The sequence below is a fragment of the Anolis sagrei genome, chromosome 2 (genome assembly GCF_037176765.1).
Source record: "Anolis sagrei isolate rAnoSag1 chromosome 2, rAnoSag1.mat, whole genome shotgun sequence".
Classification (NCBI taxonomy): Eukaryota; Metazoa; Chordata; class Lepidosauria; order Squamata; family Dactyloidae; genus Anolis; species Anolis sagrei.
In genome coordinates, this window is record NC_090022.1 from 5,753,184 (window position 1) to 5,779,537 (window position 26,354).

A 26,354-nucleotide genomic window follows, 5' to 3' on the forward strand; every position below is an offset into this window, starting at 1 on the left:
CACTTTTCTTCTTCTTCTTATTATTATTGGTGGCATGAATCCCTGTTACTACATTTACCCCTCAGCTTACCATATGCCACACCTTGTGTTTGATCCATGAACTGCTGCTGTATGGCTTTAGCAAGGGACACTACCCACTTCTCCTGAATGTCCCTGTGTGACAAATAATTCTTTGCCTGAAAGGGAAATGAACATCAGAGAGAAACTGGGTGGGGGAGAAATAATATTGGCTTTTCCCTTTTCAGGCTGGATCAGGTTGGCCAACGGTTCAAGCCGCTGTTCTGGGACAGTCGAGGTGCTCCACAAGCAGCAATGGATAGCCATATCCCTATGCGATAAAAACTGGGATAAGTATGAAAACCGTGTTGTCTGCAGGGAAATAAGCTGTAGCGAAATCTCATTGGACTTTAAAATATTTCCATTTTACAATAACAAGATGCCATCTATAGATTCCTGCAAATGGACAGCAAATGACCTTACTGAATGTGACCTGACAGATTTGAAAGAGGAAAGCTGCAGTCATGAAAATGCTGTTCCTTTTATGTGTCCAGGTAATTGTTGGTGAACTGGTTGGAGAGTCAGACTAGGCCAGGAGGGTTCAAGTACGTGCTTGATGACCTTGTGGAAGGAAAATTCTTTCAGTCTTAAAGGAAAGAAATAGCAAACACCCTCTATTTATTTATTTATTTATTTTAGTACATTTCTATACCGCCCCCCTCAGCCTTCCGGCAACTCGAGGTGGTTTACAAGGCAAGAATTCAATGCCACCAAGGACACAATTGCAATATACAATATAAAAAACATCAGCATACTTCAATTGATAATAATTAAAACAATGTCCAGTTCCACCATATAGTTATTCCATTATTATATCCGTTCCTCCGTATTTTCAAATGCCCGCTCAAATAGCCATGTCTTAAGATTCTAAGAATGATAGGAGCGAGGAAGCCAATCTAATCTCCCATAGCTGAGGGGCCACCACTGAGAAGGCCCTGTCTCTCGTTCCCGCCAACCGTACTTGTGATGATGGCGGGACCGAGAGCGGGGCCTCTCCAGATGATCTTAAAGTCCTCTAAACAAATGTCGCATAGAAAACACTTGGTTTGTACTTGTGCCTTCCAGTCGCCTGTCAATTTATGGCCACCTCATGAATGTCAAAGTTTTTCTAAGACATAGAGGACAAATTGCCTATTTTTTTCCTGTGAAATATATCTGACAATTGTTGCTAATCTCCCATTCAAGTACCAACCAGGATGGACACTGCTGAGCTACAAAAAAATTAAATGGTAGCTGGTGGCTTTAGGCTATTTAGGTCTCATGTTTGGGCTGCCATAATAAACTTAAAGGTTTCCAATAAGTCATCATAGGGGAAGGGAGGGGGGCAAAGCCATTCAGAGAAATAAAGATGACAAGAATGAAGAGTCAACATCGAAGGACTTTTAGTCACTTGGTGACTTTTTCTGAAACATCAAATCTCCTGCAACGCTCTCTACGTGGGGTTGCCTTTGAAGACTGCCCGGAAGCTGCAGCAAGTCCAACGCGCGGCAGCCAGATTACTAACGGGGGCTGGGTACAGGGAGCACACCACTCCGCTGTTACGCCAGCTCCACTGGCTGCCAATCAGCTTCCGAGCACAATTCAAAGTGCTGGTGTTGACCTATAAAGCCCTAAACGACTCCGGCCCTGTTTACCTCTCCGAAAGTATTCTCCCCTACGAACCATCAAGACTACTAAGATCGTCTGGAGGGGCCCTGCTCTCGGTCCCACCGCCTGCACAAGCATGGCTGGTGGGGACGAGGGACAGGGCCTTCTCGATGGTGGCCCCTCAACTTTGGAACTCCCTCCCATTAGAGATCAGAACTGCCCCCTCCCTCATGACGTTCAGGAAACTAACAAAGACCTGGTTGTGGAACGTGGCATTTGACAACTGATTTAATTCTTTGCCCACATGAAAGGAGGATGATGAATGGGATTGTGATGGTGTTGGACGATTTGGCTCTTTTCACTGTGATGATAATGTTTTTATGTGTATGGTGCTGATATTTTAATCGTGTAATGAAGTGACATTGTGTTGTTATTGTATTTTTTTGTATGTTAACACATGTTGTGAACCAGTCCAAATCCCTCTTTGAAGGTGAGAGGGTCGGTATATAAAACCTCGAAATAAATAAATAAATAAATAAATAAATTGAACAGGATTCAGCCAGGTATTTTCAGAGGAGAAAAGATATCCAGAGGAGCAAAGAGAAGGTGGTTGAGTAAACCATTTGTTTTGCTTTTAAAATTAATAATAATATGATGGAAGCAGGAAAAGAGAAGAACTGTTTATTTAATTTAGGGCAAGACCTGCTTATTCTTCCTTTCTGAGGTGTAATCCCCACTCTTAAGACATTTGTGAAAGGCCATGTTGACCATAAACTACCTATTGGACAATGCCACTGTTTACAATGGCAAGGGAAGTCCATATGGAATAGTTGCCCCCTCCCATTGATTTCAGTGATCCAGAGGGGAGATTATGGTGGAAGGGAAGATCCCCTATGCACATGCACACTGAGGAAAAGGCATATAAAAGAAAAAAGAAAGAAATGGAAAGTTTTAAATGGAACCTTTCCTTCTGAGCAAAACAATGGCATTGGCATGGAAAGGTTTCTCTTACAGGAAGGCAATGCTGTTCTGATATAGTTAGGAGTAGTTACAAAGTTGGAAAACAAACTGAATTATTGGGTTGCTGTGAATTTTCTGGGCTGTATGGCCATGTTACAGAAGCATTCTCTCCTGATGTTTCACCTGCATTTACGGCAGGCACCCACAGAGGTTGTGAGGTCTGTCGTAAACAAGGCAAGTGGGATTTATATATCTATGGAATGTTCAGGGTGGGAGAAAGAACTCTTGTTTGTTTGAGGCAGATGGGAATGTTGTAATTGGCCACCTTGATTAACATTTATTGGCCTTGCAGCTTCAAGGTCTGGCTGCTTACTGCCTGGGGGAATCCTTCATTGGAAGATGATTAGCTAGCCCTGATTGTTTCTTGTCTGGAATTCCCCTGGTTTTGAGTGTTGTTCTTTACTGTTATTTACTGAATCATGTCAAGCCAGAGGCTTCAAAAAGCAGAATTTCCCCAATCCAACAGTTTCTGGCTACTCATGGCTACAGCCAGGGGCGGCTCAACCCATTACGCAAAGTAAGCATTTGCAGTATAGTTGATTTTGCCCAGGGGTGCTCTTAAGGTGCTCTTAAGGGAAAATAGACCTTGACATATGTGAGTTGTAGTTACTGGGATGTATAGTTCACCTACAATCAAAGAGCATTCTGAACTCCACTAATGATGGAATTGAACCAATATGGCACACAGAATTCCCACAATGAACAGAAAACATATATCAGTTATTGGTTGGGGGGGGGGGGGGGGCAAAATACTGTTTGCTTTCGGTTGAAAATTACCTAGGGCTGCCTCTGGCTCCAGCACTTCCTGGGGGTCTGGGTTGTTCTTGGGAGTTGGGAGTCTGGGCCTTCTGCCTGCCCAGTCTAGGACCTCCTCCCCTCCCCACATACCTTGTGCTCCTCTCTCTAAGCAGTAAGCGCATGGACCCCTGAGGCTTATATGAGTTCTCCCTAAAAATACCTGGAAGTTTTGCCCAATGGGCAAATTTCCCTCTGGCTCTTCCCTGAGGCTGATTTCCTCATTAAATCCAACCATAAACACAAGACCTTAACTCTGGATGGCCATCTGTCAAGGGTGCTTTGAATGCGATTTTCCTGCTTCTTGGCAGAATGGGGTTGGGCTGAATGGCCCATGAGGTCTCTTCCAACTCCAGGCCTGTAGCGACGGGGGGGGGGGGGGGGTAGGGGTTCAACCCCCCCCCCCCCAGGAATTTTTCAGGTAAAAAAAAACAGGTTTACTCAGGCTACTGAAGGCTGCTCTGCCCCTGCTCTGCTCTTTGCTTCAGCGTGAGCTAAAAGGCAGGTTTCAACTGCCCCCCCCCCCCCAAATTTTCAACCCTCCCCAAAATGTTTTTCTGGCTACGGCCCTGTCCAACTCTATGATTCTATGATTCTTTTATGATTCTTTATGCTTAGGTTTTGTTCAACTGTGTTTATCAGTTCATAGAATCATAGAATCCTTGCGAGCGTCCACTCCAACTCCGACCAAGAAGCAGGAAGCAGTCCAGCTCTATCTAGCTGGAGTTTTTAATTATGATTATTATCTTATATTCCAAGCTGGATGTTATAATTGGAGAATCTTGCGTATGGAAATGGAAAGGAAGTTGAAGGAGAACAGAGATTACTCTGTGATCCTCCATTCTAAAATCCAGTCCCACTCTGAGCTGTAACTCCATTTTCCTCAATTCACTAAAAAAGACAGAATTCTACAAAAGGGAGGGAGGGGTCTACAAATGAATATGTGTATTATTGGTTATGAATGGGGAGTATCCAACAGTTGAGTATTCCTGGGAGATAGGAGTTCTGCTGCAGGCCTTTGCGACACTCTTGCATTGATTTCACGATTGCCAGCTTATCTCTCACTAAGAGAGGTCCTATAACCAGGAAAGTATGCAAGAGAAATCATGGAATTGGCCTTCAAATCAATGAAAGCACTTTTTGTTCTTCCAAAACCAACAGGAACCAGATTGGTGAATGGCAGAAACAGTTGCTCTGGCAGAGTTGAAGTGTTTGTCTATTTGTACTGGTGGTCAGTGTGTGATGGCGGATGGGACCTGCGTGATGCTCAAGTCGTGTGCAGAGAACTTGACTGTGGAGCTGCCCTGTCAGCCCCAGGAGGATCTCTCTTTGGGAATGAAGAGGATGTCAGAAACATCCCTTATGAACCTAAATGTTTGGGAACAGAAGTTGCCTTTAACCAATGTATGTTTGATTTAAGATATCAATGTCTCTCAGATGAATCGGCTGGTGTTGTGTGCTCAGGTAATTGTTGAAAATTAAAGTAAATATTGATTATTCACTCTGAACTTTTACATTTTACAGCAGAAGAGTCTGAAATTAACCCGTCTTAAAATCTGGATGTTCAAAAAAGAAATCCCAGTGGAAATGTCTAGTGCTAGGAAAGACTACGTATGGCGCTTGCTTTGTGAACACTGTAAAGCAGCAAAGAGGGGAATGTCTTCCCACTTGACCTTATAGGCCTTTCTTCCACATCTCCACTCCTTCAATACAGCATATGCCCAACCTTTAGCATTACTGTAATAAAGCCTTATAAAACTTATAAGAAAAAGGAGTTTACAGCTAAGAGAAAAAACAGTTTACACACTACTAATAACCAAGATCTGGAAATGGACCTTAGCCTTAGCTATACATTATCTACCATGCAGAATCTCAACCAAGATTTTCTTATGTTTGTACTATTAATGTAATTTAAGATTAATCATTCATTCTGCAGTTTTGATCTAAAATCTGCATTTATATGTTTCTTGGTTGTCCTACTCTTATGGCTTCAAGTAAGACATTGCATTGAGTAAGTAAGTCTAGATACACGTGCATAACATGTCTTCACAAATGTATTGAATGCACCCAAATAAATTAGGTAGAGGTGATTTACATGTCCATTTTCATTTTCTTAACATATTTATTGGGTACTTCCCTGTGCATAAGCCTGTTCTCACCTGAAATACAAGTGTAGACAGCTTGGGATCATATATACACATAGGTGTTTTTAATTGCCCATTTTGTGATCACACTCAGTGGTGAGCATGTTGTTAGAAAGAGAGAATAATTCCACTCAATTTCCTTTTATGCCTGAGTTCTTGTTATGGCTTGTGCCATGGAATAACGGCTTTTGAGCATGCCCAGAGCAAAGGAAATACCCATGATATGCATAGGACAAAACCTGGGACTTTTAGCTGCCACACAGACATCCAGTCCAATTATTCCTTCTAGTACAGAGGATCCAGTAATAATAATCGTACTAAATTCTATTTTACCAGTTGGACCCAAAGTGGAAAGAACAATGGCAAGAATTCCTGCTAGTTACTCCCAACTGGAGTATATCTACATTCTCTCTCTCTCTCTCTCTCTCTCTCTATATATATATATATATATTACTATATATTATTTTTAAGATCTCCGTTTAATGAATGGCACAAGTCCCTGCTCAGGGAGGGTTGAAATATTGCACGATGATGAATGGGGGACCATTTGTGATGCTGGCTGGGATTTACAAGATGCCCAAGTGGTCTGCAGGCAGCTGGGCTGTGGCAATGCCTCCAAAGCATTGGGTGGAGCACACGATGGCCAAGGATCGGGCCCCATTTGGCTGGAGAGCATCAACTGTACAGGAGAAGAGGAATTCCTGAAGGAGTGCCAGAAGGGAGGCTGGGGAGAGCACAGTTGCAGCCACAGCCAGGATGCCAGCGTGGAGTGTTCAGGTACATGCCTTTATTTATTTATTTATTTATTTATTTATTTAACTTGTATACCACTACTCCTAATTTGGCTTCGAGCAGTTTACAGAAGCAGATTAAAACAATACAATTAGCTTTAAAATAACAATAAGCAGTGAGGACAGACAATAGCCCCGAGCTGTTCACCCATCAAAAACTTGTCAGAAAAGAAAGGTTTTACAGGCTTTCCAAAAAGCAAGTAGGTCTCGGATGGTTTGAGTTTCAACCGGCAAGGCATTCCATAAATAAGGGGCTACAATCGAGAAGGCTCTATGCCTAGTAGATGACAAATGATAAGTCCGGATGTTAGGGACTTCAAGCAAATTTTGGTCTTCAGACCGGAGTAATCTCTGGGGTTGGTAGGGGGATAAGCGGGCCCTCAGGTACGCCGGCCCCAGACCATGTAAGACCTTAAAGGTTAGTACCAGCACCTTGAAAGTAATCCAGTACTCAATCGGTAGCCAGTGCAGCTGTTGGAGAATTAGGTTGATACGACACCTCGCCAGCACCCCGGCAAGAAAACGAGCCGCCGCATTTTGCACCAGCTTCAGTTTCCGGATCACTGACAAAGGAAGGCCAATGTAGAGGGTGTTACAGTAGTCAAGCTTTGAGATGACAGTCGCCTGGATCACCGTAGCCAGGTCGTTCCTAGATAGGTAGAGAGCCAGTCACCTAGCCTGACGTAGATGGAAAAACGCAGATCTGCTCACAGCAGAGACCTGGTCCTCCACTGTGAGCAGAGGGTCCAATAAGACTTCTTATTGAGAACGGGAGAAGTTCCAGCAGATTGGAGGAGGGCCAATGTGGTCTCAATCTTCAAGAAGGGAAAAAAGGATGACCCAAACAACTACCGTCCGGTCAGCCTCACATCAATACCAGGCAAGATTCTGGAAAAGTTTGTTAAGGAAGCAGTCTGCAAACACTTAGAAACAAATGCGGTCATCGCTAATAGTCAACATGGATTTATCAAAAACAAGTCCCCCATGACCTGCTGGCAAGGAAACTAGTCTAATGTGGGCTAGGCAAAACTACGGTGAGGTGCATCTGGAATTGGTTAAATGGACGAACCCAGAGGGTGCTCACCAATGCTTCCTCTTCATCCTGGAAAGAAGTGACGAGCGGAGTGCCGCAGGGTTCCATCCTGTTCCTGTTCAACATCTTTATTAATGACTTGGATGAAGGGTTAGAAGGCATGATCATCAAGTTTGCAGACGACACCAAATTGGGAGGGATAGCCAATAGTCCAGAGGACAGGAGCAGGATTCAAAACGATCTTGACAGATTAGAGAGATGGGCCAAAACTAACAAAATGAAGTTTAACAGTGACAAATGCAAGATACTCTACTTTGGCAGGAAAAACGAAATGCAAAGATATAGAATGGGGGGTGCCTGGCTCGAGAGCAGTACGTGTGAAAAAGATCTTGGAGTCCTCGTGGACAACAAGTTAAACATGAGCCAACAATGTAATGTGGCGGCAAAAAAGCCAATGGGATTTTGGCCTGCATTAATAGGAGACTAGTGTCTGGATCTAGGGAAGTCATGCTACCCCTCTATGGTTCCGCTTTGGTTAGACCACACCTGGAATATTGTGTCCAATTCTGGGCACCACAATTCAAGAGAGATATTGACAAGCTGGAATGTGTCCAGAGGAGGGCGACTAAAATGATCAAGGGTCTGGAGAACAAGCCCTATGAGGAGCGGCTTAAGGAGCTGGGCATGTTTAGCCTGAAGAAGAGAAGGCTGAGATGAGATATGATAGCCATGTATAAATACGTGAGAGGAAGCCACAGGGAGGAGGAGGGAGCAAGCTTGTTTTCCGCTTCCTTGGAGACTAGGACGCGGAACAATGGCTTCAAACTATAAGAGAGGAGATTCCATCTGAGCATGAGGAAGAACTTCCTGACTGTGAGAGCCGTTCAGCAGTGGAACTCTCTGCCCCGGATTGTGGTGGAGGCTCCTTCTTTGGAAGCTTTTAAACAGGGGCTGGATGGCCATCTGTCAGGGGTGATTTGAATGCAATATTCCTGCTTCTTGGCAGAATGGGGTTGAACTGGACGGCCTGTGAAGTCTCTTCCAACTCTTTGATTCTATGATTCTTACAAAAGATGACGAACGTACTGTCTCGCCATCCAGGGTAGGTAGCTGGATCTCCCTCCCACCAGGACTGCCCAGCCAAAGGATCTCCGTCTTCGCTGGATTCACCCTCAAGGCACTGATGGAAATTTTCAGATACGGAGTCCGGCCGGCCCTCCATCCTCAGAATGAGCTGAGTGTCATCAGCGTACTGGTGGCACTCAAGCCCAAAGCTCCGCACCAGTCGGGCAAGCGGTCGCATATAGATGTTAAATAACAGAGGAGAGAGGATAGCTCCCTGCGGGACCCCGCATATTAGCGGAGACCTCTTGGAAACCATCCCTCCCCTCACCACACACTGTCCCCGATTCTGGAGGAAGCAGGACATCCACTTAAGGAGTATCCCCCTAACCCCAGTCATGGCTAGGCGGTGGGTCAGTAGATTGTGATCAACCATATCAAATGCTGCTGTAGGTCCAATAACACGAGCACCGCTGATCCGCCTTGATCCATCTGGCAGCAAAGCTGATCTGTGATGGCAACTAGCACAGTCTCCATCCCGTGCCCACTATAGAAGCCGGACTGGGGGATCAAGTCCAGCAGTATCATTAAGGAACTGCTGCAACTGTTCGGCTGCTGCCCTCTCAACCACCTTGCCCAGAAATGGAAGGTTCGAGACTGGGCGGTAGCTAGAGGGAACCGAACAATCTAAGTCTGGTTTCTTCAGCAGCGGAGATACCATCGCCTCTTTTAAACCCTCTGGAAAAACTCCTTGCTCAAGGGAGTTATTTATTATATTCAACGGAGGTTCACGTAATCCCTCCAGGCAAGATTTTACTAGCCAGGAGGGACACAGATCGAGGGAGCAGGTGGTCAGCCTAGTTGCAGTCATGATCCTATCAACAGCCTCTGCATCCAGCAGGGTGAACCGGTCAAGGATGGGCCCAGCGAGTGGCCATGGAGTCTCAAGTTCACTTACTGTATCAATCGTGGCAGGGAGATCCTGGTGGAGAAGTGAGATCTTGTCTGCGAAATAGCTCTGAAAAACCTCAGCAGAAGGTGCCAGATCGTTATTGTTTGGGACAGAAGGAATTATTGCCAGAAATCTAATAATCTTAAATAATTGTGCTGGGTGTGAGCTCGCAGACGCTATCAAGGAAGGATAATGAGATTTTTTGGCCTCGGTGATAGCATGCTCATAAGACTCTCTGAAATTCTTATAAGCTGATCTCGATTCCTCGTCATGGAGTTCCTGCCACACGACCTCTTCTCCCATTTCATCATGCGGATCTCCCCAGTAAACCAAGGAGACCAATTCTTATGGGGTCAGAGAGGGCATCTAGGGGTGATCTCATCGAGTGCATTGGATAATTTGGTGTTCCATGTATCCACTTGCACCTCCAGTGAGTCGCTGACAGGTTCCATGGCCTTCAGAGCATTCAGGAACCTGGCCGGTTCCATAAGTTTCTTCGGGCGAACCCAAATAGGTTTGGCGCCCAGACCAGGTGAGGTGGTATGCTCTATACGGATTCCTAGGGCACAGTGGTCCGACCATGGAACCTCCAGAACGGAGGTTAGGATCACTTGGATTCCTACTCCGAAGATCAGATCTAGTGTATGTCCTGCTCGATGTGTAGGCCCAGTATTATAAAGTGAGAGTCCTAGTATCGCCATGGTCGGACACTAGGTCTTCAGCTGCTGTGGAAAAGGAGCCTGCATCAGCGTGGACATTGAAGTCCCCCAAAACGATAAGCCTGGGGAACCTCAAGGACCACTATGACACAACCTCTAGCAGCTGTGATAGGCTGTCCACTGGTGCGTTAGGCGCACGGTACACCAGTAGAAAGGCTATACTCTCCTGTGAATCCCACACAAGGCAGACACTTTCAATACCAGAGGTGTTCGGAGTGGGAACCGCCCTAAGAGATAAATTATCTCGTGCGAGCATTGCCACTCCACCCCACCCCCCATCTCCCAGTCCGCATCTGATGGGTGATAACAAAATCTGGACCCTGTGTGAGATGTAGCTAATAGGCTTGTTTGATCGTGTTCATTAGTTTCTAAAGTCGTTATTAATTCATATTTAAATTAGCTTACGATTCAATATCGAGCCATGCAGGAATAGTGTGAGGAGAATTAAGAATCGAAACAATTTTTCCAAATTTTCATAATTATTTCATAATTATTAAGACGGGAAAGGAGGAGAGAAAAGTTGCCAGCATTGCCTTTCCTCCCCATCCTCCTCCTCCTCCTCCTCCTCCTCCTCCTGGAGATATTTTATTATCTTATTACTTATTTTATTATTTTATTTTATTATTTATTTTATTATTTTATTATTTAATTAATTTTAAGTGATTTTAATTTGTATTTTAATTTCATCCTGAATTTATTTTAATTTGGTTTCTGTTAGTTGTAAGTTTTATCACCAACAGTCAGCAACAGAGGGAGAGGGATGCTTCAGAAGTTCCCCCTGTCCCGTTTGGAGGTGTTTTTTGCGCATTGCGCAATCGCGTCCACCGTTAACGAATTGATTCGTAATTAACGAAATTTTGGAAATTCAAAATTTTGAAATCTTAAATTTCGGAAGTCCTCTGAAATTCGAAACGCTGGCGCCCCCTGGAAACGAAGCGAGTTTAGAACCAATTTTTTTCTTTATCAAACAAGCCTAGTAGCTAAGTGTCTGGTCGTCTGCCTGTCCCCAGAAAAGGGGATTGAGGAGGACGGTCTATATCACAATCATAGATGGCATTTTCAGATTGATAAGTAGTGACAATAGCTGCTGCCTCAGTGCATTCCGATAACTGTCCACAAGATAAGTCTTCTGGTAGGACTTTTCAGGAGTTCAGGCTCTCAGCACACTGCGGAGCAACCCTCTCCGCTGCAGTTGCAGAGGAGGGTTTGCTCTTTGCCTAACGTTTGGCTCTTGAGGAGGTAAAGATCCCACTGACCTAGACCCAACCCCAAAACCCACCCCCCAGAAGACCTTGGTCTTAAATATTCTCGGGCTCTGCCTAGTTAGGGCCTATTGGATTTGTTTCCAGCCACCACTCTTCACTTTACTAGGTTATCCCCGGGGGTACAAACCCCTCCCTTTACTTACTTGGTTTTATATTCCATCCTCTCCCCCTTAATGAGGGACTCAGAGCAGCCATGACAGTTGGGATCTGAACAATGCTCAAATTGTGTGCAAGGAATTTGATTGCAGAGAAGCAATGGCAGTCCCATTAGAAGCTCACTTTGGTGGAGAATGGCTCCATCTGGCTATCTGATACAGAATGTCAAGAAAGAGAGGCATTTCAGTTTCTGTCACTTGAAAACCCAGGCAAAGCTCAGTTGCACTTGTTAAAAAGATGCAGGTGTCATTTGTTCAATTAAGTCCTATCCAGTATTTCTAGAAACTGTTACATAGATGAAATAGATAGATTGAGGGATGGATAAATGGATTGATTTTAATAAGCTCTATGAATAATGTTTCTGCATGTGTTTCTTAGTATGCACATCCCCGTAAGTCACCTGTTGACTTCCCATGCTTGGATGGATGTTCAGAAGATTTAATTAGGCAAGGAATACTCAGACCACTTTGACACTGCCCCTATATCCCAAGATCTGCTCCCAGATTATCAGGCAGTGGAAACTCACATAACCCAGTTTAAGGAGATAATCTGGGATCAGATCCTGGGTTATAGGGCAATTTAGAAGGGGCCTCAGAGGTGGTAGTGCTCATTTCGACCTATGAAATATTGTCATAAACACTTTTTAAACAAAAGTCCTCTTACTGCATTTTCAGTGAGAGAGTATATCAGAGTAACTTTTACACAGAGAAAGAAGGTAGACATACAGATTATCTAAGATACATTGGTTAACAAACAAACAAAGGGGAGTCTACATCTACTCCACATTCACACTACACATATGCATTCACCCTTCACATGCATGCAGCACCATTCTTTCTCTGTCTCCTGGAGAAGAACACCTGCACTTAGGCCAGATTGCTTCTCTGCACATCTTCCGCTTTTCCAATACTTCCAATACACATTTTCCCTTCCTCTGTGAAAGAAGCAAGTGACCAGACTCTGAGATCCATTGCAGATCTGCCATTCTCCTAATACACCAACTTTCTCTCCTTCCCATGGAGGCGAGCAGCGGGTGAGCAGACCAGCTATCTGCCACAATTTTGGAATATTAGAAGGTCTCTTTTATAGCAATTTTCTGCTGATGCCGTTCTAAAAAAGCTGAAGAAGCTGTAAATGAGTGGCAAGTTGTTTTCCAGCCTGAAACATCCTGGCTCCCCACCAGTTCCTGGCAGATGTTGACTTTTCTTCTTAACAGACACTGGTTTCCTTAACTTAAAAGAGCATTGTCTTTGATTATGTAAACATATTGTTTTCCAAGAGTTAATCAAGTCAACAATCTCAACAGTTAATCATTGCCATGGTTCTCATCACCAACTTTTAATTACAATTCAGCAGTGCAGTTGCTTTCCAGTCCTCAATATTTTATTTAGCCCAATTAGGCCCCAATCATACTTCTTTCATACAATTTCATTCATACCAAATCCATTTAATGTCTACACATTATATTTTATGACAATATAGCCCACAGCACATGATATTCATTATCTGTCCTCTGTCTGAGGGTTAAACATGGCTGCACTGCTTAGTTTCCCAGTTGGGATATGATGCCTTTAGGGCAGTGGTTCTCAAAACTAAAGAAGAAAGGCATTGTCTTCCGATGGCAGTTCCCCCAGGGTCTGTCATTCTACTACAAATCTAAAAGACACATAATTTCGGACGTACCAAAAGCAGAACAATTCCTACATAAATATAAGAGGGATTTTGAGGAGGTCACCGATCGAGAGGAGATACGCCCGCAAAGAAAGGGGATGCAGAAGGACCAGCAATCTTTAGCTGCGCCCCAGAGCCAACAAGCAGAAGGGGAAGAACAGAGTAACCAGAAGGGGGCAGATGACGATGATGATGATGTAGAAGAAGAAGAAGAAGAAGCAGAAGAAGAATTGAGACTGTTATGAGATTGTGTAATGTTTTGGAGAGTATATAACAAAGGGTAACAAGATGTGGGGAAAATTTGTGGTTTGAGGAGGGGGGAGGGAGAAGGAGGAGAGGGTTAATAGATGAAACCACAGAGGTTAAAAATTATTTCTATGAACGTGAACGGTTTGAACAATTGTATAAAGAGGAAAAGGGTTTTTCACTTCATACATAAAAATAAGGTGGACATAACTTGCATTCAAGAATCCCATTTTGTATCAAAAGATAAACACTTACTAGTCCAAGATAAATTGAGACAGCTATTTATGGCGTGCAATGTTAAGAAAACGAATGGGGTATTGTTCTATATAAATAAGGATCTAAACCCAGAGATAATATACGAGGATTAAGAAGGTAGAATATTAATGGTCAAAGTGAGGCTGCAACACAAATATATTCTTCTAGTAGGGATCTATGCACCCAACATAAATCAAAAAATATTTTATAAAAAGTTATCAAATATCTTAGCAGAAGTAGGGGGAAAAGAAATGTTATGGCTAGGTGACTTTAATGGGGTAATCGACCCAAAGATAGATAGGAATTTTAAAAGAAAAAAGACTCTAAGGAAGGGAGACTCCCGGGCACCCTATTCGCAGATTTAAAACACTGGGATTTATATGACCTATGGAGGATACAAAAGTCAGACAGAAGAGAATATTCATACTATTCTCATAGACATGGATCATCATCCAGAATACATTACATTTTCACTATTAAAGAATTGGTGGTCATAACTGAGAAGGTGGAATTCCTTCCCAGAGTGTTTGCAGACCATAACCCGATGCTATTACAATTAAAAGGGGGAGTGTGGGAAAGGAGGCCCTGGAGACTAAACGATTACATACTGAAAGACCAAAAAATTAAGGATAAGATCAGGTTAGGAATATGTGAGAAAGGTGATAGATATATTAGAGTATGCTGAACAAGACCCAAGCAGAGATATTGCATTATTCTTAGATGCGGAGAAAGCATTTGACAATGTGCAATGGGACTACTTGATTAAAGTATTGGACCATTTTGGAGTGGGTCCGTATTTCAGAAAGGCCATAGGAGCCATTTACTCAAAACAAAGGGCTAAACTAAAAATAAATGACCAAATGTCAAGTTATATAGAAATTATAGTTTATTTGAATATTAGAAATCTTGAACCAAAGAATTAGAGAAGCAAGTGAAATCAAAGGAGTTAAGGTAAAAGGGTATGAATTTAAAGGGAAAGCATATGCAGATGACGTGGTTTGTTTTTTAACGGAACCTTTAAGAAGCACACATACTTTATTGGAGATTATCAATAAATTTAGCACTGTGTCAGGTTTTAAAATTAATAAAGAGAAATCAGTATTTCTAACTAAGAACTTATCTACAAGAAATATTGCTAAATTGGAGAAACTAATTGTAAGGTAGTGCCAAAAGTAAAATAACTAGGAATATGGCTCTCCAACTTTATCAAAATAATTATGACAAAACGTGGAAGGAGATCAAAAGAGACCTCGTAAACTGGCAAAGACTTCAACTTACCTGGTTAGGGAGGGTAGCGGTTATAAAAATGATGGTATTACCCAAAATGTTGTTTTTGTTTCAAAACTTACCAATTATCAAGGGAGTAAAGGTTTTCAAAAAATGGAAGAGAGATTTGGTCAATTTCATTTGGAAAGGCAAAAAAGCCAGAATTGCTTATAGGAACCTTGTTGATGGGAAAGACAGAGGGGGCCTGGCTCTGCCAAACCTCAGATACTATTATGAAGCAGCCAACTTTAGTTGGCTAAAGGATTCGATCAGACTGGAAAATAAGGAACTGCTTAACTTAGAAGGACATAATCTAAGATATGGATGGCATGCCTATCTATGGGATGAAAAGGACAGGGTGAATAAAGAATTCAATAGACATATAATAAGAGCCAGCCTTTTGGCAACGTGGAAAAGGTACAAGAAGGGGATAGAGCCAAAAAATCCCCTTATAGCTACGTCCACTGGAAGCTGTGCAGAGACCGGCCACACATACCGAATCTAGAACTTATGAAGAATATTCAGTTAAAGGGCAATGGACACTTAAAGGTAGAGAAGAATTGGGGATAAAAGATTGGTTTTGCTTCTTTCAATTGCATGGTAGGTTTAGGAAGGACGTAAAGGTAGGAATTGCCTCTAAAAAAGTCAGAGTTAGAACTTATATTTGAGAAGGGCAACAAAGACCTCATATCCAGGGTCTATAATTTTATTTTAGAATACAATTTAATAGATAACCAGATAAAAACTGTTATGATTACGTGGTCCAAAGATTTAGGTAGAAATATTTATTTGGAAAAATGGGAACATTTGTGGAAAAGGGGGTTTAAATTTTCAGTGGCCAGCTCAATTAGAGAAAATATGTTTAAAATGTTTTATAGAACCTACATAACTCCAGAATTATTGGCTAAAATAGAGAAAACAGGACAAGGAACTTGCTGGAGATGTCAGAAGGCGCAGGGTTCACTTTTCCATGTATGGTGGATTTGTAATATAGTTAAAGAATTTTGGGAAAACGTGGTGAAGGAAACAAACAATATGATTAACAAAAAAGTTAAGAAAAACCCGGAAATGTGCCTTTTAGGATTATTTAGAATGCGTATCAGTGCAGGAGATGAAGAAATGTGTCAATATTGCTTTGTTGCGGCAAGACTAATAATAGCCAAAACTTGGAAAGGGGAAAAAGAGCTATCTATTAATGATTGGAGAGATAAATTAGCAGACTATATCCAAATGGCCAAGCTGACAAATAGCAGCAGTAGGCTTGGGTAACCACGGAAAAATTTGGTTCTAAACTCGTTTTGTTTTTAGGGGGCCCTTGCGTTTCGTTTTTTTTAAGAATTCCAAAATTTTCCTTTTAAAAATTTCAAAATATACGAAATTTCATAAAATTACGAATCGATTCGTTAATGGCGGACGCGATTGCGCAATATGCTAAAAAAAACCTCCAAATGGGACAAGGGGAACTTCTGAAGCTTCCCTCTCCCTCTGTTGTTGACTGTTGGTGTGATAAAACTAACAACAACTATAAAACTTGCACCAGACATGCGAAAATAATTACGAAATAATTACGAAATAATTACGAAATAATTACGAAATAATTACGAAATAATTACAAAAAAAGTTTTGAATCTTAATTACTCCTCACACTATTCCTGCATGGCTCAATATTGGATCGTAAGCTAATTTAAATACGAATTAATAACGAATTACGAAATTAACGAACAAAACCGCCCAAGCCTAAGCAGCAGAGGAGGAGATAATGAAGAATTTGCAAATAAATGGAGGCTGGCACTTGGGTATTTGGAAAAGAAGACAAAGGTAAACTTGAAGATTGCCATAAAAGGGATTCAGTGAAAGAAGATATTTGGGTAGTTGTTGTTTAGGAATGCGATCCTGTTTTGAGGGGTTTCGGAGGTCAGGGGGTGGGGTTCACGGGTGGGGGATAGAGGGTTATGTGCTGTTAAGGTATAAATAATTGTACAACCAAATCTGATCGTACATGTGTTTGATGAGCGTTGAATGTTGACTCTTTTGTAAAGTTTTTTACATATGTTTTCTTTGTTTATTTTTTTCTTTTGTTCGTTTGATTAGTTTTCTGCATACACTATGAAACAATAAAAAATTATTTTTTTTAAAAAGGGCAGTGGTTCTCAACCTGTTGCTCCCCAGATGTTTTGGCCTTCAACTTCCAGAAATCATAACAGCTGGTAAACCTGGGGACCTACAGGTTGAGAAACACAGTTTTAGGGTATTGAGGCCTATGTGGTAATACATGGGACAAAGAAAATGAGGTAGGCACCACGTGCATTCTGTCCTTCATTCTTTGCAAATCTCTTTCTGAATTCATGTATTACATTCAGTGAAAATAGTCAATGCCTGTTGGAGGTTGCAGCAAGGCATTGTTCTATGGAGTGTAGATTAGAAAAAAGACTCGGAGGAGGCCCATACTCAAAATATGGTGGAAATCCCTTCCATATCCTCTAATACATAAACATTTATTGATGCTCCACCAGACACATTTGCTTCAAAAAGGGCTCTACGGCTGAAAAAGTTTGAAAACCCCTGCTCTAAAGAGTACTTGGAAGCAAAATCTTTTATTTTAACTGTTGTGTTTTCAACAACTGTTTATTTAATGTCCTGCTTTAATGAATTTGTTGATTGTTTTTATTATTGTGACGGTACCAAATGGTGCTTGCTGTGAAGCCGCCCTGAGTCCCCCTTTGGGGGTGAGAAGAGCGGGGTACAAGGATGATAGATAGGTAGGTAGATAGATACATAGATAGATAGATAGATAGATAGATTTTAGCTCCAGGGCCAGCAATGGATTTATGGAGGATTTATGTGAGTTAAGTGCTGAACAAGTAATGTCATGATAGTTTAGTTGAATTTAGAGCTAGGATCGCGGGTAAGAGAATCCATGCCTGGCAAGCACTGAATGAACCAGGACAGAGTAACCTCTCACCAGGATGAAGACAAGCTACAGTTATATTTTGACATGAGTTCCATAAACTATACACACATGGGGAGAGAAATAATATTAAAAATACAAGGAATATAGAAAGTTGAAATGAAAGGATATATTTTATTAAATTGTTGAAACAATATTGTCTTTGTGGGGAGTCGCTGCCACTGGTCCATTCTTGGTATCCTTATTCACTGCAATTGTGGTAGTTCGAAAAAGGGTCAGAAAAAAACTAGGCCTGTGCGGTTTCGTTCGTTAATTCGTTAATTCGTTAAACATTCGTTAATTTTTGCATATACGAAACGATAACAAAACATATTTCCAAACCCGGAAGGGTTTTTAAATATCGAAACGGCAACCCCCACAGTTTTAACGAGCTTTCGCTCGTTTCGTAAATGGGGCGGGCAGGGGCGAAGGGGCGGCGCGAGCGCGCACCCAGTGAGCCAAGCCCCGCGCCTGCCTGTTGGGCGCGAGTGCGGCTCCCGATTGGCCGGCCCGCGCGCGCTCGCCCTTAGGCTGAGGCCCTCTTTGGCAGGAGCTTCCCCCTCAGCGGCAGCAGCTTCCCCCTCGCCCCTTTGGTGCTCCGTGCTCCTTCTTCCCCAGGCTGGGTGCCAGGCTTGGGAGCCCAGCCCCGGGAAGGAAGGGAATTTTTAGCCACGGAGCAGCAGAAGGGCGAGGAGGAGGCTGCTGGTGAAGAGGGCCTCAGCGGCGGCCGCTTCCCCCTCACCCTTCTGCTGCTCCGTGGCTAAAAGTTTCCTTCCTCCCCGGGCTGGGCTCCCAAGCCTGGCGCCCAGCTTGGGGAAGAAGGAGGACGGAGGAGCAAAGGGGCGAGGGGGAAGCTGCCGCCGCTGAGGCCCCCTTCGCCAGTAGCCTCCTCCTCGCCCTCAGCGGCAGCAGGCTTGGGAGCCCAGCCCCGGGAAGGAAGGGAATTTTTAGCCACGGAGCAGCAGAGGGGCGGGGAGGAGGCTCCTGCCAAAGAGGGCATTTCCATTTTAAAATATTTTTTTAATATTATTTTAATATTATTCTTAAAAAATACAAAAAATATTCTAAAAATTCGTTAATATTTACAAAATTTCGTAAATACCAAAACTTTTTTGGGGGAAAGTTTTGTAATTATTTTAAATATCGAAACAAAAAAACACCCCAATTACAAATCGATTTTAGAAACAAATTTTTTCTTGATCAAACAGGCCTAAAAAAACCATAAAAATTATATTTTTATTCTGATGCCCTTAAAAATTATAAATTGTTGGGGGGTATTGTATAAAATAACAATAGGAATATACTTATGTATTAATGCCCTTAGACAATGAAATACTTTGACCAGAGTTTTCCAAGCTGTGTTTCCTGACACATTCATTTGCCAGCTGCAGTATGTAGGTGTGGACTATTGGAATTTGAAGGAAGGCAGGTGAAGTCAATGACAACTAATGAGTATTACTAAGAGATAGTATAACCTGCACAACAAAGCCTTGTTTCTATATTGATTCCACAATAGCCAGCTAACTTCCTACTTGTGCACACTTAATATGAATGGCCCCATGACTAGGAAGATATGATGGAGAAAACGAGGAAGTGAACTATAGATCAATAAAGCATTTTTCATTCTTCCAACATCAATAGAAACTAGATTGGTGAATGGTCCAGACCATTGCTCTGGGAGAGTCGAAGTGTTCCGCAATGGGACCTGGGGAACAGTGTGCGATGATGGATGGGACCTGAGAGATGCTCAAGTCGTGTGCAGAGAACTCGGCTGTGGAGAAGCTGTGTCAGCTCCTGAAGAAGCCCACTTTGGAAAAGGAAAAGATCCCATCTTGATAAATGAAGTCCAATGCAATGGGACAGAGGTTTCTCTGTACAACTGTTTTTACAAAATGCACACATTATACGAGTGTCGTCATGAAGAAGATGCCAGTGTTGTGTGCTCAGGTAACTGATGCAAACTAAAGAAATGTTGATAATTCAGGAAATTTCCACAGTTCCCTCAAAAGAGTCCAAACCCGGGGAGGAAATTGTGGTGAAATGTGCAAGTGCTGTGGTGGTTTGCAAATTGTGCTTTCTTATAACAATTGTAAGGCAGTAAAGAGGAAAATGAGTTCCTACTTTATATTCCATTCTCCCAAATCCCCACTGATGTTTTAAGCATTTCTGATTTACTCATATACACTTTCAATCCTGAGTATCTTTCGAAATGTTTTAGAATTATTTGTACTTCTCTTATTGCTTCTACTAGGTTTTCCATTATTAGTAAAATGTCATCCGCATAAAGATTTATCTTCAATTGTTTATTCTTCATCTCATATCCCTTTATCCTGACATTGTTTTGGATTCTATCCACCAGAGGTTCCATTGCTACCACAAATAATAGCAGAAATAGAGGGCAACCTTGTTTTACTCCTCTTTCTATTTTATTCTGTTAAACCTTCATTTACTCTTATTCTTGCTCTCATGTTACTATATAACTTATTATTTATTATTCGAACTTATATGCCGCCACTCCCCTGGGGCTCAGAGTGGCTTACAAGAAAGCTAAAATCTAACACAATTTAAAACAATTAAAACAATTTAAAAACAGCAACATCAAAGATCAAAGGCCTGCCGGAACAAATATGTCTTACATGCCCTGCAGAAAGCTGGTAAGTCCCACAAGGCACAGACTTCAGGTGGCAGAGTATTCCAGAGTGATGGTGCCACTGCTGTAAAGGCTCTGTGTCTGGTTGCTGCTAGACGCAAGGTCTTGACACTGGGAATTTCCAATAAATCTTGGTCCTCAGACTGGAGGGATCTCTGGGGTTGATAGGGGGTGAGGCAGTTACTCAGGTACATCGGCCCCAGACAATGCAAGGCCTTAAAGGTGAGTACCATCACTTTGAAAGTGGTCCGGCGCTCAATTGGTAACCAATGCAGCTGCGGTAAGTTTGGTGTTACGTGGCATCTCATCGGAATTCCTGCAAGAAGCCGAGCAGCTGCATTTTGTACCAACTTGAGCTTCCAGATCACCGACAGAGGAAGTCCAATGTAGAGGGCGTTACAGTAGTCCAGTCTTGAGATGACCGTGGCCTGGATCACCGTAGCTAGGTCATCCCTGGACAGGTAGGGGGGCCAGCCGTCTAGCCTGCCGCAGATGAAAAAAGGTGGTTCTGCTAACAGCGGAGACTTGTATCATCAGCAGAGGGTCCAAAAGGACGCCCAGACTCTTGACTAATGATGATGGGCGTAGTGCCTCACCATCCAGGGTAGGCAACTGGATATCCCCACTGCCCGGTCGACCCAGCCATAGGATCTCCGTCTTTGCTGGATTCACCCTCAACCTGCTGGCATGCAGCCATCTAGTAACGGCCTCAAGGCACTGATGGAAACAATCGGGTACAGAATCCGGTCGGCCTTCCATCTTCAGCACAAGCTGAGTGTCATCAGCGTACTGGTAACACTCAAGCCCAAAACCTCAAACCAGCTGAGCAAGTGGTCGCATATAGATGTTAAACAACAGAGGGGAGAGAATGGCCCCCTGAGAAACCCCACAGAGTAGAGGGGACCTCTCAGAGACCAGGCCTCCCCTCTCCACTCGCTGTCCACAGTTGTGAAGAAAGGAGGACAGCCAATTTAAAGCTGTCCCCCTGACTCCAACAGCAGCAAGGTCAAAAGATTGTGGTCGACTGTGTCAAATGCTGCTGTGAGATCCAATAACACAAGCAGCGCCGACCCGCCCTGGTCAAACTGGCATCGAAGGTGATCCGTGATGGAGACCAGCACAGTCTCTGTCCCATGCCCTGCACGGAAGCTGGACTGGAAGGGATCTAGTCTGGCTGTGTCGTCTAAGAACTGCTGCAACTGCTCCGCTGCTGCCCTCTCAATCACCTTGCCCAGGAACGAGAGATTCGAAACTGGGCGGTAACTGGAGGGAACCGAACAATCTAAATCTGGTTTCTTCAGCAAGGGAGAGACCACCACCTCTTTTAAACTCTCTGGAAAAACTCCTTGCTCAAGGGAGCTGTTTATGATCTTCAACAGAGGGTCACGTAATCCCTCCAGGCAGGATTTCACCAGCCAAGAGAAAAAATCATGGTTACCTTTATGGTTTTATTAATGGCCTCATTAGAAAATGTATAGCTGTATAATGGGACCTTTTAAAAAGCACTATCCAAGACAGCCAAAGAACATCGGCAGCAGGGAGCTTGGAGGAGAAGGCAGTGTTTGTCCATTGCAGGCTGCCTTTGACCTCAGCCCCTGGTGACTGACTCCTTGCAGACTTGGGCCCTGACTGCCTGGCTGAGACAAGGCCCAGCAGAGAGGCACTGCCTTAGGATCATGGGAGGGGAAGGGGGAGGCCCTGTTAGGGTGCTTAAAGGATTGGTCCAATGTTTTATTTGTGTATGGGGATATTATGTTTAATGATTTTAAATGTTATTTATATGCTTATTGTTTCTAGTGATTTATGTTATGCTTTATATGATTTGTATAATGAGGCATTGCATTTTTGCTTGGATGTATGTTGTACACCGCTCTGAGTCCCCTGAGGGGTGAGAAAAGCGGTATAGAAATGAAGTAAGTAAATAAATAAGTAAATAAGTAAATAAATAAATAAATCTGATGGGTTCCAATTTCTATGATCCCCAAACCTGGTGAATCTGAAACTCACATAAGAGATTGAACTGGCTGGCTGAAAATGCCACCAGGATCAGATCTGGCCAGGTGGAATTCCCATCATCCTTAGGTCTGGGTGGGTGCAAATCCCACCAATCTGAGATCTTTCTTTCTGGAAATCCCATCAGCCAGATCTGTTTGCATTGGAACCAGCGTTGACGCAGTGCTCTGGATTTAGGTGGACTCCCGCTTCCATCATCCTCTTTCTTGCTTTCCCTCCTCCTTGCCAAATCCTATCATTATTTTAAATGGAATAACAAAGGGTCCTTGTACCAGGTTTGGTCTAGATGCACACATGGGTTACAATTTCCATCATCCTTTATCAACCCCCTTAAGGCCCACCAGTGTTTTAAGGTGGTCATGATGAAGATGTTTACCAAGATTAGTTCAGATCCATTGTGGGTATCTGGGATTAACATGCCACTCCAGATGTGGGTGGGCCATAACCCTCATCATCCTCTGTCATTGTTCTCAAACCCCACAACTATTTTAAGTTGGTCATGATAGATATGTGTACCAGGTTTGGTTGAGAGCAGACTTCAGTTCCAATTATCCCATTGAGTACAGAAGAAACAAGAGGCTAAGTTAGGGTGGCAATCTCTGAGACCAAGACATCCTCATACTAAATTCTTTTATCTTGCCAATTTGATTCAAAGTCATCACAATGACTAATGTCCTGCTGGTTATTCCCAGCTAAAGTAGATCCATTGATTGGTTGAATGATGAATCAACATATAGGTAAAAATAATTGATTCAGTGTTTATTGTCTAGTGAATTATAACAACAAAACTTTTGCTTATAACTCTATCATCACAATTCATTTCATACCAAGTTTCTCTTTTTTCTCCTAAAGATCTCCGTTTGAATGGCACAAGTCCCTGCTCTGGGCGGGTTGAAGTCTTTCACAATGACGCATGGGGCACCGTTTGTGATGCTGGCTGGGATTTACAAGATGCTCAAGTGGTCTGCAGGCAGCTGGGCTGTGGCAATGCCTCCAAAGCATTGGGTGGAGCACACTATGGCCAAGGATCGGGCCCCATTTGGCTGGAGAGCATCAACTGTACAGGAGAAGAAGCATCCCTGAAGGAGTGCCAAAAAGAAAGCTGGGGAAAGCAGAGTTGCAACCACAGCCAGGATGCCAGCGTAGAGTGTTCAGGTACATGCCTTTCCCAGTTTGCCTTACTACAGCCTGGATTAGGTTAATCTCTCCTCAAAACCAGCATGATCAGGATGAGAGTCTTTCTTTTCTATTACCACCAGCTGTTCTGTTTAATAAAAGGTTTTGAGTGCAATCTTGATGACTGAATTTCTCTGGAAATATTCAGAAAGATTGTTTCTTCGATAGAGCTACAAGCTGGGTAGATGCGGGGAATGCCGTGGATGTAGCGTACCTGGATTTCAGGAAGGCCTTCGACAAGGTCCCCCATGACCTTCTGGCAAGGAAACTAGTCCAATGTGGGCTAGGCAAAACTACGGTGAGGTGGATCTGTAATTGGTTAAGTGGACGAACACAGAGAGTGCTCACTAATGCTTCCTCTTCATCTTGGAAAGAAGTGACGAGCGGAGTGCCGCAGGGCTCCGTCCTGGGCCCGGTCCTGTTCAACATCTTTATTAATGACTTAGATGAAGGGCTAGAAGGCAGGATCATCAAGTTTGCAGACGACACCAAATTGGGAGGGATAGCCAATAGTCCAGAGGACAGGAGCAGAATTCAAAACGATCTTGACAGATTAGAGAGATGGGCCAAAACTAACAAAATGAAGTTCAACAGTGACAAATGCAAGATACTCCACTTTGGCAGAAAAAATGAAATGCAAAGATACAGAATGGGGGACAATGCCTGGCTCGAGAGCAGTACGTGTGAAAAAGATCTTGGAGTCCTCGTGGACAACAAGTTAAACATGAGCCAACAATGTGATGTGGCGGCAAAAAAAGCCAATGGGATTTTGGCCTGCATCAATAGAAGCATAGTGTCTAGATCTAAGGAAGTAATGCTACCCCTCTATTCTGCTTTGGTTAGACCACATCTGGAATATTGTGTCCAATTCTGGGCACCACAATTCAAGAGAGATGTTGACAAGCTGGAAAGTGTCCAGAGGAGGGCGACTAAAATGATCAAGGGTCTGGAGAACAAGCCCTATGAGGAGCGGCTTAGGGAACTGGGCATGTTTAGCCTGAAGAAGAGAAGGCTGAGAGGAGATATGATAGCCATGTATAAATATGTGAGAGGAAGCCACAGGGAGGAGGGAGCAAGCTTGTTTTCTGCTTCCTTGGAGACTAGGACACGGAACAATGGCTTCGAACTACAAGAGAGGCGATTCCATCTGAACATTAGGAAGAACTTCCTGACTGTGAGAGCCGTTCAGCAGTGGAACTCTCTGCCCCGGAGTGTGGTGGAGGCTCCTTCTTTGGAAGCTTTTAAGCAGAGGCTGGATGGCCATTTGTCAGGGGTGATTTGAATGCAATATTCCTGCTTCTTGGCAGGGGGTTGGACTGGATGGCCCATGAGGTCTCTTCCAACTCTATGATTCTATGATTCTATGATTCTATAATCCACTCTTAATGCCAAAAATATTCAATAACTTCTTCAACAGACAATCCAAATCTTTATTATAAATATTGTTTCCCCCAAAAGATGATAATCCACCCAAAGCCAGCTCCTAATGATTGCCGTTCTGGTCAGCCCACTGCAAAAGCTTTATACATTCAAAATTTGGACTTTATTTCCTTTATCTTTGAAAGAAACAGTGGAGAGAGAGAGAAAAGGCAACCACTTTCAAAGTCCCTAAAAGGACATACTACATCTACTTAGCTCTTATCAATATACCCTCCCATCTTTTTTTCTGAGCATGAGATATTTGCCTGACCATAAAATATTCATGAAACTAGTAATAGTAACCAGAGGAAGGGCAGCATTTGTTCCAAAAACCTCTTTCTGGAGTTTTGTTAAAGCTGCCAATAGAGGACATCATGTACAATATTCTCAATCGTTTGAGGCAGTCGGTAGCATCTCCTTAACTAAGCTGTTGACGTAGATTTCCAGCTGCTATTACTATACAGCCAAATGAGTAGGATTCAGGAGCATGATTCAAAACGATATTGACAGATTAGAGAGATGGGCCAAAACTAACAAAATGAAGTTCAACAGGGACAAATGCAAGATACTCCACTTTGGCAGGAAAAACGAAATGCAAAGATACAGAATGGGGGACAATGCCTGGCTCGAGAGAAGTACGTGTGAAAAAGATCTTGTAGTCCTTGTGGACAACAAGTTAAACATGAGCCAGGAAGGTGATGTGGTGGCAAAAAAGCCAATGGGATTTTGGCCTGCATCAATAGGAGCATAGTGTCTAGATCTAGGGAAGTCATGCTACCCCTCTTTGGTTAGACCACACTTGGAATATTGTGTCCAATTCTGGGCACCACAAGAGAGAGATTGACAAGCTGGAGTGTGTCCAGAGGAGGGCGACTAAAATGATCAAGGGTCAGGAGAACAAGCCCTATGAGGAGCGGCTTAAGGAGCTGGGCATGTTTAGCCTAAAAAAGAGAAGGCTGAGAGGAGATATGATAGCCATGTATAAATATGTGAGAGGAAGCCACAGGGAGGAGGGAGCAAGCTTGTTTTCTGCTTCCATTGAGATTAGGACAAGGAACAATGGCTTTAAACTACAAGAGAGGAGATTCCTTCTGAACATGAGGAAGACTGTGAGAGCTGTTCAGAAGTGG

At 43.1% G+C, this 26,354-nt stretch overlaps 1 protein-coding gene across 1 annotated transcript in view; it reads left to right on the top strand.

Moving 5' to 3' along the window:
- The window catches only part of LOC132765869 (deleted in malignant brain tumors 1 protein-like), a 91,937-nt gene that overhangs the window by 64,247 nt on the left and 1,336 nt on the right, over window positions 1-26,354 (top strand). The window contains exons 13-17 of the mRNA XM_067463259.1: window positions 246-551; window positions 4,540-4,923; window positions 6,075-6,380; window positions 19,608-19,913; window positions 23,482-23,784. Coding sequence (XP_067319360.1) covers window positions 246-551; window positions 4,540-4,923; window positions 6,075-6,380; window positions 19,608-19,913; window positions 23,482-23,784 — 1,605 coding nt within the window. The remainder of the gene's footprint in view (window positions 1-245; window positions 552-4,539; window positions 4,924-6,074; window positions 6,381-19,607; window positions 19,914-23,481; window positions 23,785-26,354) is intronic.